The sequence below is a fragment of the Paramacrobiotus metropolitanus genome, unplaced genomic scaffold (genome assembly GCF_019649055.1).
Source record: "Paramacrobiotus metropolitanus isolate TYO unplaced genomic scaffold, Prichtersi_v1.0 Parri_scaffold0000087, whole genome shotgun sequence".
Lineage (NCBI taxonomy): Eukaryota > Metazoa > Tardigrada > Eutardigrada > Parachela > Macrobiotidae > Paramacrobiotus > Paramacrobiotus metropolitanus.
In genome coordinates, this window is record NW_026570307.1 from 57,875 (window position 1) to 76,379 (window position 18,505).

The following is an 18,505-nucleotide window of genomic DNA, read 5'->3' on the forward strand; positions in this document are numbered from 1 at the left end:
ACCTCGAAAAACTGGTTTTTTTCGAAGCGTATTATGTATCTACTCTGTAAACAGCACATGTACAAGTGCATAAATAATTTCTACTCAGTATAATATTCGCAATGCGTGTGCTTTTTGCTGGAAGGCATGCTGGATATCAAGGTAGAGGATACATACGTTCTTTCGTGTAAAAAGAAAAATTTATGTCGCCACTCCTAACTCGTGTGAGATATCTTTGCAGAAGTGCGTTTCACGTGCCGTGTATGTGATCAAAGCCATCAAATTACTCGGGCATTGTGAGAAGAAAGCCGCCTTTAATTCTAATCAAATTTACGTATGTATTTGTTGATGGGAATAAGAAATCTTGGCGAAGTATTACTATGTGAGCGACTATAAATATCGTTATACTTTATGCTACGTACTGATCTTTTGTTCATCCACATGTACAACAGTTTTTAATAGTATAAACTATACGAGAACAGGAAAGCAAGATTGTTCACAACTGCGTAATCCAAGGTTCGGTTACTCCTTATTGTTTGCTTGAATAATTTAATTAATGAAAAACAATGGAATCACAGAATTGTTTGTGTTTATATATATGTACGCGCACCCAAGTTGGAGCACAAAGTACAGTAATGACAGCAGTAAACATCACACGCCATCGGGCTGGTCTGCAGTTGCCAGTTCCATTTCCGTCGCCAGCCAATTGGCGGCATCCTCAACAAAAGAATCCACTGTATGGTACTCCATCCGTGTCGTCCCCATTGCCCCGAAGGAAACACTTCTCGATCTGTCCCTAGTATAGGTATATTCTGGAATTGTCTCCTGAATGTTAATCATCGGTACCCGTATTAATGGCAATACGTCCAAAGTCATGGTGTCTGTATCTGGTTTGTCGTCGAAGGGCACAATGCCGGAAGACAAACATAGCCGGTTTAATTGCAGCTTGGCCCAGCGCTGATAACCTCGTGATTCACTAACTTTCTGTGGATAAATAACATCAAAAAAATTTACTGCCTAAAATATAATTAAGTTAGTAAAACATTAGGCGAATATCAATTGCTCAATGTTGTCTGTCATAAGTAAATACATCTTACTCCGATTCGGAAAGGCAGCTTCTCGTGTCAGTGCTCTCATAAATTCTCAGAGAATGAGTACTATATTAACGGAATGCACAAAAATATACTCAAGTCGCCAAAATTGATTCGAAACCACAAGATTTGGAATTGGTTAATTAAATTTATGTACACAGATACGCTTGTAAGTTACCTGCATTAATACGTCAAAATTCGTAGTCATAATAAACTGGTAACCCAGCCGGCGTGCTCGCTTTTCAAGTTCTTCGTCAATCTGGGAATAGATCGAGAATTTTTCTTCGTCTGATAGCGTATCATCAACAACGGACATCAGATGCAGAACAACAATGCAACCTGTAACATAAGAAGAATACTGTACATACATGCAGAAATTGGGAATGTAAATTCTGAATTGTTGATTAATTTTATCTGCATGTGAAGGCCTGCATGTTGATGTTACGAGTTATGAGCAACTGCGAGAGAAGTGCGAAATCCACTAAAAAATATTGATGTCGGTTGCAAAAAATTCGTACCGGCTGACTGTGGTAGCGTTCTTGTTAACGGCTTCAGAATTCTGTGAAGCAGCTGATTCCTGGGATCCTTCATAGGATGCATTAATTCCTTTAAATCAGCTGAAATTTCAAAGGGATCGTAAGCCATTCCAATACCACAGGCTTCATCGCGATCATCGGTAACAATAAACACGAATTCCCGCGGCTCCATTCCTTCGAATATGGTCAGCGCATACTCCGCCAACTGAGATCGCAGGTGCAAATTTTCTTCATGGGATGTCAGGTCAGAACTGGACAGTATCCCCGAAAGCAGAAGATTAACAGCTTCATCTTTTAACTCCGGGGACATTTCGTCGGGCGCATGCACGGCGACAAAAACCGGTGTCGGTATCGCGACAGTAGCCGATTCGGACGGGACCGAAACCGTAACCGCTTCTTCACTGGCCATGGGCACTTCGTGAACGGGAGGTGGAGTCGGGGGCGGATTCGGGGGCGCTAATTCCTCCTCGATTTCTTGTTTTACCGGAGGTTCAGGAATTATGTAAAGAAAACCAGATTTCGGTTCGATGAACGCCGACCGCCCAGTCCGGACCATATCGGATAATTCACCCGAATCGTCATGGTCATGACCCAGACCGTTAACAGCGACCGATACTTCCGCAATCCGCTTCCTTAACCAGTTGCAGTTGACAAAGAGTTTCCCGGTGGTTCCGTTCGTTACTGGCTGCATGTCATCGTCCAACACCAGCAGCTCCAATTCCGGACTGATGGGCGTTCCCACGGGGATCAGGTCATTCTCGACGTGGGAACTCAGATCCTCCTTGTTGTCAAAAATACACCAGGCGATTTCCCCGGCTAATTCCCCGACGGCATACGAATATCCTAGTTTGCTGGGAGAGAAAACGTCAAAAAACTCTTCGGCTGTTTCACATGACAGTGCATCGTGTTCTTGCTGGTGAATCATAACTAATTTCAACGATCCAAAAAATTCTCGCTTGCGTTCTTTAATGTACAGCAACAGGTGGTTTAATTCCGTCGGAGTGAGTAGCAACCGTCGAACAGGAAAGGTCTCCAGCACATGGATGAATACCGCAGGTTGTGAGCAAATATCCACCGGTAGGAACAGCGCCGTCTGACCACCCAATAATGTGCCGAACAACTCAATCAGAATATTAATCGAAGTGAAAGGGGATTTGACCAAAACGGTCTCGGCTTCATTACTGGTGAAGTACAGTTTATCCCAGTGTGCGGCAAGACGATGCAGAATTAATTTGTGGGAAAATTCGTACGACTGCAGCGTATCCGCGTCGTACAGAATCACCGCTGTGCTGTCTTCATCCTGACTGACGATGGTCGGAGCACGCCGGTAGAACGTTGCATAATCGGCAGCAATCAGAAGAAACATCTGTGCATCAATCACCTCCACTGGTAAATTTTTAATATCTAATTGCAGTCGAAGAGTATCATCACAGATAAATATATGCGGCCGGGTTTCGGTCAGGATGATCTGGATTCGGTCCACGGTCCACTGCGGATCCACGGGAATGGCGGCCGCGCCCATTTTCGTCATGCCGAAAATTATTGGGATGGTTTCAATGGAACGCGGTGCTAGGAAGGCGATCTTTACGGGACCGGTGTGGGGAAGAGTTTTCGCCTTGCTTTGTAAATATGCGGCGACACAGTCGGATAACCGGGCCAGCTGACCGAATGTCAAGGTGCGTGAATCAAATCTTACAGCAATGTGATTGCGTTTGGTGTCGGAAATGGTTTTCATGAGATTGGTGAATGTGGCATGCAGTGTCGCCGTGGAGGCATCGCTGCTGCAACTAGATGCTCGCGATCGAGAAGCCGCGGATGACGGACCTGTAACAATATGACACCAATTTTTTTAAAATTTTCATTGTATACGTAATTTTCTTTCCAGAAAAGAAGGGCAGGATGCATTCCTTTATAAAAGTTGCGCCGAAATCGTACAGTAATTGCAGGAACTGCAACAGTATTAAAATAATTACTGTACATGGACTGCAAACAGGATAATGTATGTACAAGTACTTACACGTATCCTTAACGATAAGTATATTTACTCTGTATATAAAAACGGACAAGAAATTTAATATCTACAGTTTAATATCTACAGTAATAAGCGAAAACACTCGTACGTGCCTTTAACAAATTAACATTACTTACGTGTATGTGTTGGGGGCGCGGATTTCTTAAGCTTTATGTTCTCTTTTCCGGAAAACGATCCCGAATTTCCTTTGGTCAGACCATAGTCCTTTAAATTCAGGGAGGCTGCTCTTCGCATGGAGCGGTCATTCATGAGTACATTTAGGAAAAGTTTGGCTGCCGCCGATGGTCTCCCTGGATCCATTTTTGAACAGTAAATGTTCAGTACGAATCCATATAAAATTTTATTAATAGCGTCAGTGCAACACAGAATCCACTTCAGGTTTAATGGTAAGGAATGTCAACCATGGGTCGGAGTGTTATTGCTCCCACCTGATCAATGTGATCCAGCTCATTGCTTACAATACATCAGGTTAATGTTAATGTAAATAGTAAAAGTTTGCGGTATTCCATCTACGTAATATTCTCAAAAAACCAGCGTGGTCGGCAACATAATTAGATACAGATATGATTGCATAGTGCAGTCGCGCGAATTATTATTGCTAATTTGCTGCAATTAATGGATGCATTTTTTAAGCCCTACGCCGGAAAACGGTAGTGCTCGTCTGTGCACAGCACGCCAGCTTAAGCATGCATTGTACGCATCTGTATGCACGGTGTAAATACTGTGGCATTATTTTACTGCTCACTTTGCTACCTAATTAGGACTTGAATTACGTAAACCATATTATTTAAGTTCCTCATACAGTAGACTCAAAGTCTCAAACGCGTTAGAACCAGAGAAGTTGACAGGTATCGCAAAGGAGCGATTGTACGAAATGCCGACTTTACCAAATGACCTATATATATTTATGATTGAACGTTTCAGCCGATTACCCGGGAGCGAATGCAACGCGGTATACCTGGAGACTTGGAGTCGAAGAGATACAACACTGCAAAACGGAAATAAATAAGAAAAACAATGCAGTACTGTGCCTTCTGGCAGGCCGGCAAGTAAAATGCATATCATATGAGCACTGTACTTCTATTGTATAATATACATATATAGATACGTAAATTTTCCTTTTTCAGTAACCAGTTTACGTCCACTACTTCGTACAGTAATCATACAGTGTTTGGCAGTACCACAACCCAATAATACTACTACCTGGGGCTGTGGCAGTACCATCACTACCAGTACCATGGCATTTAGCCATTTACTTTTTATGCTGTAGATGTAAGAAGCCAGTAAACCTGTCATATTTGCGTCGCTAACAATAAAGCAGCATCATATCTTCCAGAATTTTCATTTTCTTCGGTGAAAAATACTTACGATTATTATGAAATTCTGTTAAGAATTGTTTACCGTACAGATACATGCAACGGGCCGTGAGTCGTAAATCGTAAACCAACTGTACTTGTTGTTAATAAGCCGAAGGGCATTATTATTAACAGTGTGTGAGCGATTAATGGATTGATTGCTAGCTTCTTTTTCAGCCGGTAAGATTTACATTGCGGAAATTTGCACTCATTTGCTTCTGTTAGGATGCGTGCACGAAAACCTTCGCAAATCAGTATTGCATTCAGATCGTTATTTTTTATTTCGTTTGAATAAAATGTTATCAATTTCCTAAAAGAACTGTGCAAGCGCAAACCGTGATAAATTAATAAAGCACCGAGCAGCTTAAATCAACATACACAAACAATAAAAACTCCACAATCTGTCACAGGTATCAAATTATATCTCATTACGAAAATAGCTTTGGTACAAAATGTGAAATAAATCTCACTTATTAGCGGCCTAAAAAATCAACCAGGAACTGATTACGAAAATTAATCATCAGATAACTTCATTGTGCAAAGGTATGGTCCATCATCTTCGGAGTCTGATGGGGAATGGATTTCAGCTCAGGGTCCAGACGGAGCAATTCTTCCGCTTGTTGAATCAAGTTGTTGAAAAACTCTTTCTTGTCAACATGATCACGAGCTCCCTGAACGAAATTTAAGAATCACAGATAATCAGAATTCTCAATTTACCGCTATATCACACAAACGAATTACAAATTCTGCGACAACATCAAAAGAAGTCACAGAACTACTGTAATTGTAAGTCGGTAAACCTCAGCAATTAAAATATGAAAGAAAGACAAACCTTTTTGAACCACTCAATCGCCTCTTCGACGCGCCGGCGGAACACCAAAAATTCTCCGTAAATCCAACATACATCGGAATTGTTGGGGTTAATTTCAATGGCTTTTTTGAAATGCTTTTCCGCATTTTCCGGTTCACCCAAGGAGAAGTACATTTTCCCAAGATTCATGTGAGCCACGAGGAAGTAAGGGTCGCGCTCCACCGCCTTGAGACCAGTGATCACACCGTTACGGAAATCACCACGCGAGGCATAATTCTCTGCCAGTCGATTCGTAATCTCGGTGTTTGTTGGGTATGTGGCATGTAGCTCCTTGAAGATCTCGAAAGCTTTTTCTGCTTTAACAGGTGGAGCAAGCGTTTTATCATCCTCAATACGGTTGTCTGCAAATTGCAACGGAAATGAATTACGAATGAATGAAGAGTGCACCAGATAATAAAATAAACTAACTGCAGCAAAAAAATGAGTACGAGCGCTCTTTATCTTTTGCAGGAAACCAAGATTAACGCTCTAACATTCAACGTACCTTGCACACCACTGACACCAGAAGGAAATGCATTAAAGTGAATGTTACTTTCTTAATAGCTTTCTTCGTATATTTCCTTTGGATTCTTACATATAAAATGGAAAGATTTAAGGAACACCCTTAAATATCACTTTTTTAATAAACAAACGTTTTTCTTATACAACCGAGCAAAAATGAAGTAATGAACTGATAATGAAGTAAAGGTCCAATGTGGCCGGTGAACTTACTTTCATAAGTGAGATTCTCCATATGCAGAGCACCGATATTTTTCTGGATGCCAACGGCTATGGTGTCTCCAACATTAATTGTGCCTTTAAGCAAATAGCATATAGTACAGGCTCACAGATGCACGGGCAAAAAACAGAGCATTATATACTAAATCAGCCTTACCATGATACCAGGATTCCGGCTGCAAACCAAAAGACCGAATTGTTATATCAAGATAAATAACCCTTCGGGATCACAATTCAGCCAAACTTTATTTGAACTGTGACCGATTTATTAAAATTAAAATCATAATAACAGCACAACAGTTCTCACCAAATACACGACGTCACCAGGTCCTTGCATACATTCCAACGGTGCGAGATCGCCAGACAATTTGGGATAGATGCGGGCATACCATTCCATTGTGTTCAGACCGGGCCATACTCCGCTGGGCGGGGTCTGTGTGGGAGGATAAATGAACCAACGCTTCCAGCCGAAAATCACGCCGTTCCATGCATCCGCGTGCTTGTGAAATGATACACCAGACATGGAAGCGCCAAGGAAAAATATATTCTCGTCATAAACAGGCTGAAATGATACAGCAACATTTGTTCATGATTGGCGGAGGTGCACTTGCTAAATTTGCCTGCCGCGGGCGAGTATTTACGGATGCAGTGTACTTAAAAGCTAGAGTCACCAACTTCCCTTACCTAATGCAGCTTTGTGAAAAATCAAACCACAAGTGTACTTACCTTAGAACGGCAAGTAGGATACTTTCCAGGAATATATTACTTACCGAAATACATTTTCAATTGACACAAGTTTTTTTCCAAACTGAATTACGTAACAGTTATAGAATGCAAGATTAACGGGAAACAAATCGAAAACACCGGATCCGTCTCGGTGGATTATCATGTGTAAGGAAGGTATTACATATAGTTATAACAGTGAGATTACGTTAACGTTGTTCGGAACTCACCGAAATTTTGAAATATTCCGGAGGGTGCATGCTTCTGGGAAGGTCCGATGCGTTGTAGAAGTTGCGATCGAACATATAGCTGTCGAAGATCAAATACTGAAACTCGTAGTTCGCAACTTCGCACACTAGAGGCTTGCCGGTAAGTCTAAATTATTTTAGCACAATCACACTTACAATGGTTCTCTGTTGCTGTCGCGCATTTCCATAAGGCTCATAACGTAATTCTCGAAAGTGCTTTTATAATGTCCATTGCCACCATGTCGAACAATATCCACACCACGTCCCGCTCCAACCTCCCACTGGCCATAAGAGCTGCAAATACCCGCCGAAAATATTATTATATACTCGCACAAATTGGAAGATAAGAACGATATAATCTACTACTACGGATACCAGATAATTGAATAAATAACGTTTGGCATTCAGGCAGTTTTAAGGAAGTCCACATAAAACTCAGCAATCAAGAGAAAATAATTATCAAATACCGCTATAGTGGCGCCAAGCAAATGAGATCAAAACGTAAAGATAATGATGTTTTATTCCGTTAATTGGGACTTTTTATCGTTTCGTACCGTAATAATGCCGGGAGGGTCCATAAATCGGCTTTCGTCCACCCATCGGCACCGTTTGGGAAATGAATCAGTAACGGCTTCTTATAGCGGTACTCCTTTTCGAAAAATTCTGGAGTGATGTCATTAACGTTCATCTGATCAAAATCACAGCGACTAATTGAGTACTTTTCCCAGTCGGCCTTGCTAGCCAAACGCCATCCGCCGTTTTCTTTGGGTATGTCCGAAAGGTCGCGGATCTTTTGCGGATTGTTCGCGTAAGTTTTGGCGTATGGTCCGGGACGTTGCTAGAAACACAAGATAAAAATGTAATTAAACATATAAACATCACGGAGCCAGTATTGCATCTATGAGCACGATAGACTTTTTTAAGTGACCCGATTGCCACCACTTCCTGGTTTCTCCTACACAATAAACAGAGATCTGCGTAATGCGCACATTTGTACGAGCGCGAACTGGACGTCCAATACACATTCGTTGATCCTACTTCCAGCCAGACGGCATAATAAAATAACACAAAATTAATACAGTATTAAAACGTTACAGTAACACCGGATCGTCCACCGGATTTTAAATTAGTGCAAAATTTTCAAATCAGTGCAAAAATTTTCAAATTTTAATCAAAGGTATGCGAACACTTTTCCGTTTACAGATTATGCTTCGCACAACCGGAAAAGGAAGGGGTTGAGCCGTATTTTCAGCAGCTGACGCTGAAAAAGTTTACTGATATTATGTAATGCAACTGAAGCAAATTTTTACCTGAGCTAATTTGGAATATCGGGATTGCAATCCGAAGTAAACTGCCGCAGCAATGGATAACACAGCAAAAATATATTGCCAGCTGGAAAGTCTAGATGATTTCTGGGTTATAGTGATTTCCTGATCATCCTTGATGAGGGTCTTGGTGGTTCCTTCTGCAAGGACATCATCCACGTTCTTCTTCACCTCATCGACACTGGGAGGATGATTATGCTTTTTATGACCCATCCCTGTTGTTTCCTAATAAATCCTTCACAACTTAATCCTCATAAAAGTAAGTAAGTCACGGAAGATAAATTAACACGAATACTGCGAGATGCTCCGAATGAGAACGCAGCACGGATGTCCAGTCAGGCAAAAATCATGCAGTTTTTTCATGCGGCGCTGGTCTGCACAGTCCACTGGCTTTTACGCCACTGTCGTCTTTGAGTCGCAGTGAGTGGAGCGCAGTCTGCTTGGCTAACACAAGATAAAAATGTAATTAAACATATAAACATCACGGAGCCAGTATTGCATCTATGAGCACGATAGACTTTTTTAAGTGACCCGATTGCCACCACTTCCTGGTTTCTCCTACACAATAAACAGAGATCTGCGTAATGCGCACATTTGTACGAGCGCGAACTGGACGTCCAATACACATTCGTTGATCCTACTTCCAGCCAGACGGCATAATAAAATAACACAAAATTAATACAGTATTAAAACGTTACAGTAACACCGGATCGTCCACCGGATTTTAAATTAGTGCAAAATTTTCAAATCAGTGCAAAAATTTTCAAATTTTAATCAAAGGTATGCGAACACTTTTCCGTTTACAGATTATGCTTCGCACAACCGGAAAAGGAAGGGGTTGAGCCGTATTTTCAGCAGCTGACGCTGAAAAAGTTTACTGATATTATGTAATGCAACTGAAGCAAATTTTTACCTGAGCTAATTTGGAATATCGGGATTGCAATCCGAAGTAAACTGCCGCAGCAATGGATAACACAGCAAAAATATATTGCCAGCTGGAAAGTCTAGATGATTTCTGGGTTATAGTGATTTCCTGATCATCCTTGATGAGGGTCTTGGTGGTTCCTTCTGCAAGGACATCATCCACGTTCTTCTTCACCTCATCGACACTCGGAGGATGATTATGCTTTTTATGACCCATCCCTGTTGTTTCCCCAATCCTTCACAACTTAATCCTCATAAAAGTAAGTAAATGACAAAAGATAAATTAACACGAATACTGCGAGATGCTTCGAATGAGAACGCAGCACGGATGTCCAGTCAGGCAAAAATCATGCAGTTTTTTCATGCGGCGCTGGTCTGCACAGTCCACTGGCTTTTACGCCACTGTCGTCTTTGAGTCGCAGTGAGTGGAGCGCAGTCTGCTTGGCTAACAGAGGCGATAGATGCATATCAGCGAAGTTCAAGGTCATTGACTGTTTTCCAGTTTTCGGGGAAATTTGTTGGGATAAGACTTCGACGATGATATCCCAAACACAAGAAAAACTGTGTGCTCTGGAAGAGATCTTTGATCGTGGTAAATGCGTTGGAAAAGCGAAAGTGCTATGTGCGTTATGCACAATCTTGAGCTCGTTGACACCCGATGGAAATATATTGTTATGCCATGAATGACCGGAACCGCCCTGGGGCATTTTTGTGATTTTACATCCGAACAGGTTATACGAAATCGTAAGTAGAAGTAAGATCTGTGCCACCAGCTGATTGTAAAACGTCAACATCTGCTCAATTATGCGGACTATGAAAATATTAAAATACAATAAAAATGCTTAATTATTTCATATGATTGGTCAGGTACATTCCGTGACCTGTTTTACAAAAATTAAGTTTAGAAAGAAAAAAATTATTGTACAATATTTTACAATTTACAATATATTATTTCACAATATCTTTGTGATCAGTAACCGTCACTGTCAATCTCGCAACATGGTTTGAAAAAAGCATCAATTTGTCTTCATTATTACTGCGTTTTCCTGTTGAAACAAGTAAACAAAAATAACCAAATTAAAAAAAATTTTGACTATGCACTGTACACAAAACCATAACAAAATAAAAGCACAAACAACTTCTGAGATCGGTAAAATAATAAAACAATCAAACGTACACTTGCACGCAATTCACGCATCATTAAGCGCAGGCGCGTCTAGGGCCATCAGTTCGACCGTAATTTCTTCCAGCTGCTGACGGTACTGTTTATTAGCCACTTCTAGATCGCGCAACTTAATCTCCCATTCGCGCTTTTGTTCTCGATAACGGGCACTTTGTTCCTCCTTTCCAACGCGCAGCTTTGCCACTTGTTTTTCCGCATCTTTGCAGCGCTCCCTATATTCTTCCAGATCTTCGTTTTCACGCTGCAATTTGCTAATGCGACTAACTGCCTGGGCTAACTTCACCTCAATCATCTGCGTGCGTATCCCTTCTTCCTGTTTTTCATTCTCGTAGGCCTCGGCAGATTTTTTATATTCTTCCAGATCTTGCTGCAACCGCAAAATATCCGAATTTTTCTCTTGTGCAACTTTGTCACTTTTGGCAAGATTTTCCGATAAGGATTTCTGTGAAGATTCCAAGGCTGTTTTCATGCTGGTGTAAGCGGACATCATTTGCTTCAGATGCGCCAGCAACGATTCATTCTGTTGCTGCATACGAAGTAAACTATCCACCATTTTTGCGCTCCCTAAAAGAACCATAACGGTTTACAGTGCTGCATCTTATACCACACAGCTTCTGAAAATGTTGTAATATTCTCGCAGCAAATAATTTACTCGCAATTCTCCGAGATCTATGAAGTTTCAGTTTACAAATAAAAATCAAAACGTGGAACAAAAACAATAAAACTTGTCGACTAACTAAACAGTGCAAAACTCGCAGCAAATTATATTTTATTCCCCAGCCAAAAATTTATAAATAAAAAACCCGGCAAAGTACACCTTAAAAAAGAAAAGCTACCAGAAGAAACCAACTTGAAAGCTAAAAATAATTAATTAAAATAAAATCAGTGAAACAAAATAAACTAATTTTAAAAATAAGAATAAAGTGGGCGCAAAGGCGGTCGCTTACCTTGCGGACGGGATGGAGCTGGTTCGTTTCTCCGTACATGCCCCGTATCCACGTGGGTAAGCTGATTTCTCACATGGTCCGCGAGCTCCTTCAAATTCTCTTCAGACCTGCTCAATCTGGCGGAATTAACAAGTGATTTTCGACTACGCGCTGATGCAGGTTCATCTTCCTCCGCCACATCGGGCAAACTGGAATGGATCCGCCGTCCGGCACGCGAAATCCGAAATCCCTTGGGAATGTTTTTCTTCGCGGGAACGGGTCCATTTGTGCGTGGGTGATGATTATCCACGGCAGTGGAAATTACGCGCTGTGTCAATTCATGGACTTGTTGCGACAATGTTTTCACGGGGACGCTGGTTCCGTTGACAGGACGGAGCGGACTGACAGAACGGCTGTCCACGCTGTTCGACGCAGAGGAGCCACTGCGTCGCTCACCGGAGCGGGACTTGCGAATGTCCAAAGCGGGACGGAGTTCGGAAAACGTGGACGGAATACTGAATTCGCCGTCGTTGCGCGGACGAAGCGGACGGCGAGATTGGGGCTCTTTGGGTTGTCCGGAAGACGCTGCATGTCGAAGTTTTTGGCGTTCTGTAAACGGAAGAGTCCAATAAATTAATAAAACAATGTTTAAAAAGCTCGGGAATTCTGCATCGAAATATAAATGATTTTAATGTCCAACAGAGAAAACACTTCACGCACCTAGCTTGAACTGGGTATATGCGCGCAACAACTCCGCAGAATATGCGCTATCACTATCCGCCATTCCCTTCAATGCATTTTACGAAAGAGTCAAGAATAAAAATAAGGTACCAAAAGCTTATGTAAAAGCTGTGACAATAGTTTATGACGATGTGATAAATCTATACTTAAAGTCACTGTCTTAGTCACATAATATTTTATGTAAATTCTAAAAATCAAACATTCAAACTCCAAAAATTGTTTCACAGTTTTGAAATTCTGTTGTTTGCAAACTGAAAGCATATAACGTGCCGAGCAGAGCCGGGCTTTTATCGGCCGAGGACCCCTGTAACTGTACATTTATTTCGTCCCCCACCATAAGGGCTGCTCGTTACGCTATTTGCGATAGAGACCGCTGCGAACCGATAACGTTTGGGAATAAATCAATTTTTATGCAGCAAAATTGTCTGTTTGATTCGCTTATTGCATACGATATTATCATTTGTGCGGAGGAATCGGCATAGAATTGTGTGTTTTATATTAGTCTCCCTAATTACAAATCCACCATGCCGGTGGGAAAGAGTAATAAGATGCAGGCCCACATCGGGTATCGTGTGCGTGTAACACTGCGCGATTCGCGGAGCTTTGTGGGGACCTTCAAAGCTTTTGATAAATACATGAACCTCATCCTATCCGACTGTGAGGAATTCCGAAAGATCCGACCAAAGAACAAGCAGCAAGCGGAGCGCGAGGAAAAACGCGTGCTGGGTTTCGTGCTGCTGCGCGGAGAAAATATTGTCTCCATGACGGTTGAAGGTCCGCCGCCAAACGAGGTTCGTTTAAGATTTAAGTCATTTAACTGTTTGTTTTGTAACTTTTGCAGCACCGCTGGTATTAGGTTTATGTTTGAAATGGAGGAGGATTTATTTAGGAATTAAAGGTTTAATCCTCCTGAATCATGACGCTTATGCGTGTGCTGAGTTTATCTTTAACTTTCTGAAAAAGGAAAAAAATTTTTCTCTTAGCATTTTATATTACTTGCAAGTCTACTGCTGACTCATAAGTTTACCGTAAGACAAGAGTTTTGGTAACAATAGTGCTAAAAATTTGAAGATCTGTAGAATCAATAATAATGTAACGAAATTTGATTTATTTCTAATTTGCTATTCATCGGTACGCTGATTAGAGCCTGCGCTTGGAACGGGTTTGGCATAGAATTAGAGCTCAGAAATTTTTTATAAATTCCTGAGTGTCGTATCTATGCAAAAGTATGGAATTGATCCATTTTTGTGAGCTTTGCCAGAGACGCGAGAAGTTTCGCAGAAATTTTCACGAGGGATTAATTCGAACATGTTATATGGTTATATGGCTAATATGGGTATTTGTTTGTTGGAGTTTTGGGAATTCAAACATGAATTTTTCTTCTTGGTTTCGTCGCATTTAGGCAATAAGTTATAGTCTGTCTGTTTACTTATAGCGCTTATTATATTTTATTTTCTGTAAAATCGTACGAGTATTACTGCAATTTCGAAGTCGACGTTTTGTATTAACAAAATTATTAAAATCTGTTCCGTCGGTTCCGATGTGAGAGACATAGGGGGAGTTTTCCCGTTTCTCTGGAGATAGTAATTTCTGACCCCCTACGGTTTGGCTTTTTTCCAGGATGTCATTCCTCGCGTCCCGATCCCGGGAATGATGCCCGGCATGGGTGTGGGACGGGCAGCCGGTCGTGGCCTGCCCATGTCGGTGCCTCCGGGCGCGTCAGCGCCGCCCACCGTCCCTTCGGGATTGTCCGGACCAGTGCGGGGTGTGGGCGGACCTCCGCCGGGTGTCATGGCACCGGGTGGTGTCCCGGCCGGAATGATGCGGGGTCCGCCGCCAGGCTTCCCCATGCAGGGACCACCAGGAATGCCGGGTATGCCACCACCACGCGGTATGCCGCCGCCACCGGGCGGAATGATGCGCGGACCACCGCCGGGAATGCGACCTCCGGGACAGTAGTTCGCCTTATTAAATTCGCATTCACGTGTATCCTATTGTTTTGCCATTATGTTGTTTTATTCCATTTGATCACTAGATGGCACGCCCATTGTTGACTGATCTAAAATATTGTTGAAACGAACCTCGAGGTTGTTGTATTGTAACCGTGTTGGTCCTTGGATGTTAGGTTTTTTTTATTTCGAGATTCAGTTTGCGAAATGTTTTTTATGCATTTTCGAATTAGTAGTTAGTTTAGCTAATGACTGACAACACCGCACGTCATTTTATTTGATTTGCACGCCACTGTGTGCTGGTTCGAAGAATAATATACTTTCGCGTTGCTCGTTCACGTTTAGTGTACGAGACTACTAGTACAGTATAATAACTGAAATTATAATTTCTACAAACGTAAAGTTGCAGTGATGATATGCGTATGTACATGTAGTTGGTATTTCGGAAGCTTTCGACAGTCGACATCCGTCAATAATTGATAATTTTGTCGTTGTTGCCCTGTCGAGGTTTGCCTTCGTCCATTCATTCATACACTGGTGAAGTTTATTATGGAGTCAATGGAATACATTGAGCGTTCTGAAAATGTAAAAAGAAAGTAGTTTACTTACGTACAGTATTTGTTAATTGTTACCATACGGAATTTTTCAATGTGCTGGGTGCGCAAATGGTCGTGCTGCGTGTCGCGCTTTACTGTACTATTCAAACTTCTATTTCGACTACCCTGCGGCTTCGGATTTTTCGGGGTGAACAGCTGAATCCGCGGTTAAAGTTCCAAAACCGGAGATGTAAGCAACGTAGTTTATGATTGCTACTTATTGTTAATCGGTTTCCCAGGGATGATTGCTTTTACCTAATAGGTGTGTGGCCTGATAAATCCCTATAAACCATATTCGAATTCACTTTATTGCAAATTAAGAATCCAAGACATTCGGTACCTTTGACTTTTTTGCAACGCACATTAGATTACTGCGAATGGAAGCAATCAGTTTCATGTCCATCATCCAATTATATTTCGGGCTAACGTCATAATGTCCAAAATCCCATTTCGAAGTAACGAGATGGGTTAGGGTTTATTATCGCGTAACGTGAATGAGATGGCAAATTCGATAAGTACAAGTCTATGATCATGAGCATTCCTGTTTACAGTGATAATCGCTTCCGCCCTCACTTAATTATTTATCGATTTGACAAATATTAGGCGGAACTATCAACTACGCAAAGGACATTCGAGCCCATTTACAACGTATTCACCCAGCGTACCAGTGAACATCACAAGTGTTAGTACTACATAACCTCATAACCCATGTCCGGGTCAGCCGTGACCTTTAATGATTACTACCACTTCGACTGTGTCTATGTTGTGATGATACAACAAAACAAACCTTAGACCTTTTTCTTCTGTTTACATGTATATGTTGGGTGTATTGTGCTTTGGCGCCAATAACAATTCCGTAGACGTCATAGCACTGAAGAGGATGGGCAGATGGCACTTGGGGTGATCGTTTTGTGGAATTGAACGAACAAAATCAACGAACTAAACGAAAAACATTGCGACCGGCAGGTACGTACATAGCTATAAAAGAGCTTTCTCAAAATTTCACAGGTAGTTTAGGTGCACCTGAATTGTGGGCTCACCATTATTTGCAAACTATTGCAAGTACATATAAGTTGTGCAAGAGTGAATTTTAATAGTATTATCACAATTTAGGCGTTGCACTAGTCTGTGCCCACTGTCCACTTTTCAGGCATACCGAGCTACAGGCCAATAGTTGTGTGCCCAGGCCGCAGCCAGGATTTCGTTTAGATTTATAGCATTTTATTCCTCGCACCAGCTATCTGGAATGTCTGACCGTCACAGTTTATTGGGAAGACATGTTATGGAAACCGTTGCGGTTTCTTACTTGTTTTTCTTTGCGTTATTCCATGCCGGTAAGCAAAAAGAGTGACCCAAAAAATAGGGGGCTTCCTAATAACTTATCTCTCACGTTTTAACCACATTTTACCTGATAGATGATTGCTACGATATTTCGAAATCGTTTGTGTGAAATTTTATAAACGTTTCATGGTTAGGAACAGCCGCTTCATCCAACGACGATTCGATGGTCATCATGCAACGGTTTCAACGACCCAGGCTCCATAACAGTCGCGATGCGTGGCGCTTTCTGGGCTTTCCGGCTCTTCGCAGCACTCCGAAAAAATTATGCACAACCCTGCCGTGCTCCTTGAGTCGTCCATTATCTATCCACAACAAGCAGTTCATGGTCGATCATGGGCAGGATGATTAACCGGCGTTTAAGCGGGAAGCCGGATATACTCGTACTGATACCAGACGGCTGTAAAATTTTCATATATAGACTGTGATTGGTCTTTACTACAATAATCATTTGCGACTCCCAACCATGGACAAATCAGTCAAAATTACTTACTCTTGCAGCTATTTCAAAGCGAAAATGTACTTCTTATAAAACCTCGACCTTCAAGTTTCCGTGAAACGGTATCTGCGTATAGCAATACCTGCAAATGAGCCGTATTTTAACGATACGCATATCTTTACATTGCAAAATTAATTATTTGGGAAAATAGCCACAGGTAAGTATCTCATGCCTAAAATGTTGTATGTTACAAGCATTTTGTTCGAAGTCGAGTATCCGAATTTCTATGGATACTTGTATTAAAATTTCGAGTCGGTTGAACATACTGAGGTACTGTGTCCAGTGCTCATACTGCTTACTTTTGTTGTACTTTTTTCTAATGTCGGATCGGCTGTGCCCTTCATTGATAAAAATCATGAAATTACTGTATCTTTACAAGCATTACCTGTTTTTTATTTGTGACTTTATACTCGATAAGTGCACTTTGTAGTAAATGCTATACTCACCCATATTCTGCATGAAACGAATACCGAACAAAACTGGGCGTGTGAAAATACATTTTCTGTTTACACACACAAAACACAATATTAATCTGATTTTTGTACTATTTAATTTACAAGGCCACGTGTAATAATTTTTGGCACAAGGTCATAATTCTTAAGGTTTCATTAAGAATAGCAGTAATATATGATTACGAGTATGTATATCTGCTCTTCTTTTTAACATGAATAAGTGAATCATAAATTTACGTATATAAATTATATAAATATAGGCAATCGTTAAGCCGGGAGAGTTACTGAACCGTTAATTATTGTGTTGAAAAGGTAAACACAGTTACCTTACAGCATTCCATGGGATATTTTTCAAATTCTATGATGAATCTTCAAAAATTTGAAAACTGATTTCAAATGTGAGCAAATTAAAGTTTTAAGAATACCGAAGAATATGTTTTAGTTTTAAGATAATTACTTAACATTTATGCCTTAAGAGACGTAAACTGTTTTTTGTTCTTTATTCCGCCATATATATCCAAGTATCTGCAACTGTTACACGCTTAAAGGCTTACATACCAATAGGTATGCCGTACTCGTATATTATACAAATCGTTTCATAAAAGAATGCTACTTGTATAAACAAGAACGCGAAAAAATGTTTGGGGTGCTTGAAAGTGAACAATTTTCATGGGATTTACGCGAAGGTGGTACGTACAATGTACCAGATCGTTTTCTTACTATTTTGTTTGCCAATAACCATAACTGCAGTACTTTTGTGCAACATGAACACGAGACAGAACGCTGGGAATAGTCAGTAAACATTGCACCCTATAATTAAGATTTTCTTTTTGATGAAACCTGAGAATGTCGGATGTTGTGTTTCCTTCCTTCCAGGTAACGGGGTTCGCGATGTAACGCTCTAACCGATTGCAATGGGCATACTACTCTGTACAGTAAGTACGTACCGGAAGTGGGAGCCGGCACGCAGTGCCATAGAAGTACTCGTGAATCGTGATGTTAGGTTTGGCCGGGCGAATC

At 41.2% G+C, this 18,505-nt stretch overlaps 4 protein-coding genes and 1 long non-coding RNA gene across 5 annotated transcripts; 2 read left to right on the top strand and 3 right to left on the bottom strand.

The window, feature by feature from the left end:
• Positions 1 to 452: 452 nt before the first annotated feature.
• LOC129596227 (uncharacterized) lies at positions 453 to 4,477 on the bottom strand. The gene is made up of 4 exons (XM_055493453.1): positions 3,755 to 4,477; positions 1,589 to 3,430; positions 1,249 to 1,409; positions 453 to 963 (listed from the first exon to the last, which is right to left on the bottom strand). Exons 1-4 carry the CDS (start codon positions 3,936 to 3,938, stop codon positions 631 to 633), a joined length of 2,520 nt encoding a protein of 839 aa, XP_055349428.1. The 5' UTR covers positions 3,939 to 4,477; the 3' UTR covers positions 453 to 630.
• A 780-nt stretch (positions 4,478 to 5,257) lies between these two features.
• Positions 5,258 to 9,328, bottom strand: LOC129596172 (uncharacterized). Its single transcript, XM_055493368.1, has 9 exons — positions 8,863 to 9,328; positions 8,107 to 8,390; positions 7,709 to 7,846; positions 7,535 to 7,613; positions 6,889 to 7,143; positions 6,739 to 6,757; positions 6,576 to 6,659; positions 5,826 to 6,205; positions 5,258 to 5,664 (listed from the first exon to the last, which is right to left on the bottom strand). The coding sequence occupies exons 1-9, from the start codon at positions 9,088 to 9,090 to the stop codon at positions 5,524 to 5,526; spliced, it is 1,608 nt and encodes a 535-aa protein (XP_055349343.1). The 5' UTR covers positions 9,091 to 9,328; the 3' UTR covers positions 5,258 to 5,523.
• A 1,493-nt stretch (positions 9,329 to 10,821) lies between these two features.
• LOC129596173 (eukaryotic translation initiation factor 3 subunit A-like) lies at positions 10,822 to 12,859 on the bottom strand. The gene is made up of 3 exons (XM_055493370.1): positions 12,631 to 12,859; positions 11,932 to 12,519; positions 10,822 to 11,548 (listed from the first exon to the last, which is right to left on the bottom strand). Exons 1-3 carry the CDS (start codon positions 12,692 to 12,694, stop codon positions 10,992 to 10,994), a joined length of 1,209 nt encoding a protein of 402 aa, XP_055349345.1. The 5' UTR covers positions 12,695 to 12,859; the 3' UTR covers positions 10,822 to 10,991.
• Positions 12,860 to 13,023: 164 nt separating this feature from the next.
• On the top strand, positions 13,024 to 14,921 carry LOC129596174 (small nuclear ribonucleoprotein-associated protein B-like). The gene is made up of 2 exons (XM_055493371.1): positions 13,024 to 13,442; positions 14,272 to 14,921. The coding sequence occupies exons 1-2, from the start codon at positions 13,176 to 13,178 to the stop codon at positions 14,608 to 14,610; spliced, it is 606 nt and encodes a 201-aa protein (XP_055349346.1). The 5' UTR covers positions 13,024 to 13,175; the 3' UTR covers positions 14,611 to 14,921.
• Positions 14,922 to 16,215: 1,294 nt separating this feature from the next.
• Positions 16,216 to 17,527, top strand: LOC129596152 (uncharacterized). The gene is made up of 2 exons (XR_008691387.1): positions 16,216 to 16,530; positions 16,672 to 17,527. It is a non-coding gene; the product is annotated as an uncharacterized LOC129596152 (long non-coding RNA).
• The last annotated feature ends 978 nt before the right edge of the window (positions 17,528 to 18,505 follow it).

Excerpts from the sequence above, each read along its gene's own strand:
- LOC129596227 (XM_055493453.1), bottom strand. The coding sequence starts at position 3,938 with ATGGATCCAGGGAGACCATCGGCGGCAGCCAAACTTTTCCTAAATGTA. Across the intron at positions 1,410-1,588 it reads AACGCTACCACAGTCAGCCG|GTTGCATTGTTGTTCTGCAT; the intron begins GTACGAATTTTT and ends CTTATGTTACAG. Across the intron at positions 964-1,248 it reads ATTTTGACGTATTAATGCAG|AAAGTTAGTGAATCACGAGG; the intron begins GTAACTTACAAG and ends ATTTATCCACAG.
- LOC129596172 (XM_055493368.1), bottom strand. The coding sequence starts at position 9,090 with ATGGGTCATAAAAAGCATAATCATCCTCCCAGTGTCGATGAGGTGAAG. Across the intron at positions 7,144-7,534 it reads CGGAATATTTCAAAATTTCG|CCTGTTTATGACGAGAATAT; the intron begins GTGAGTTCCGAA and ends GTATCATTTCAG. Across the intron at positions 5,665-5,825 it reads CGATTGAGTGGTTCAAAAAG|GGAGCTCGTGATCATGTTGA; the intron begins GTTTGTCTTTCT and ends AATTTCGTTCAG.
- LOC129596173 (XM_055493370.1), bottom strand. The coding sequence starts at position 12,694 with ATGGCGGATAGTGATAGCGCATATTCTGCGGAGTTGTTGCGCGCATAT. Across the intron at positions 12,520-12,630 it reads ATATACCCAGTTCAAGCTAG|AACGCCAAAAACTTCGACAT; the intron begins GTGCGTGAAGTG and ends TTCCGTTTACAG. Across the intron at positions 11,549-11,931 it reads AGCTCCATCCCGTCCGCAAG|GGAGCGCAAAAATGGTGGAT; the intron begins GTAAGCGACCGC and ends TGGTTCTTTTAG.
- LOC129596174 (XM_055493371.1), top strand. The coding sequence starts at position 13,176 with ATGCCGGTGGGAAAGAGTAATAAGATGCAGGCCCACATCGGGTATCGT. Across the intron at positions 13,443-14,271 it reads AAGGTCCGCCGCCAAACGAG|GATGTCATTCCTCGCGTCCC; the intron begins GTTCGTTTAAGA and ends GCTTTTTTCCAG.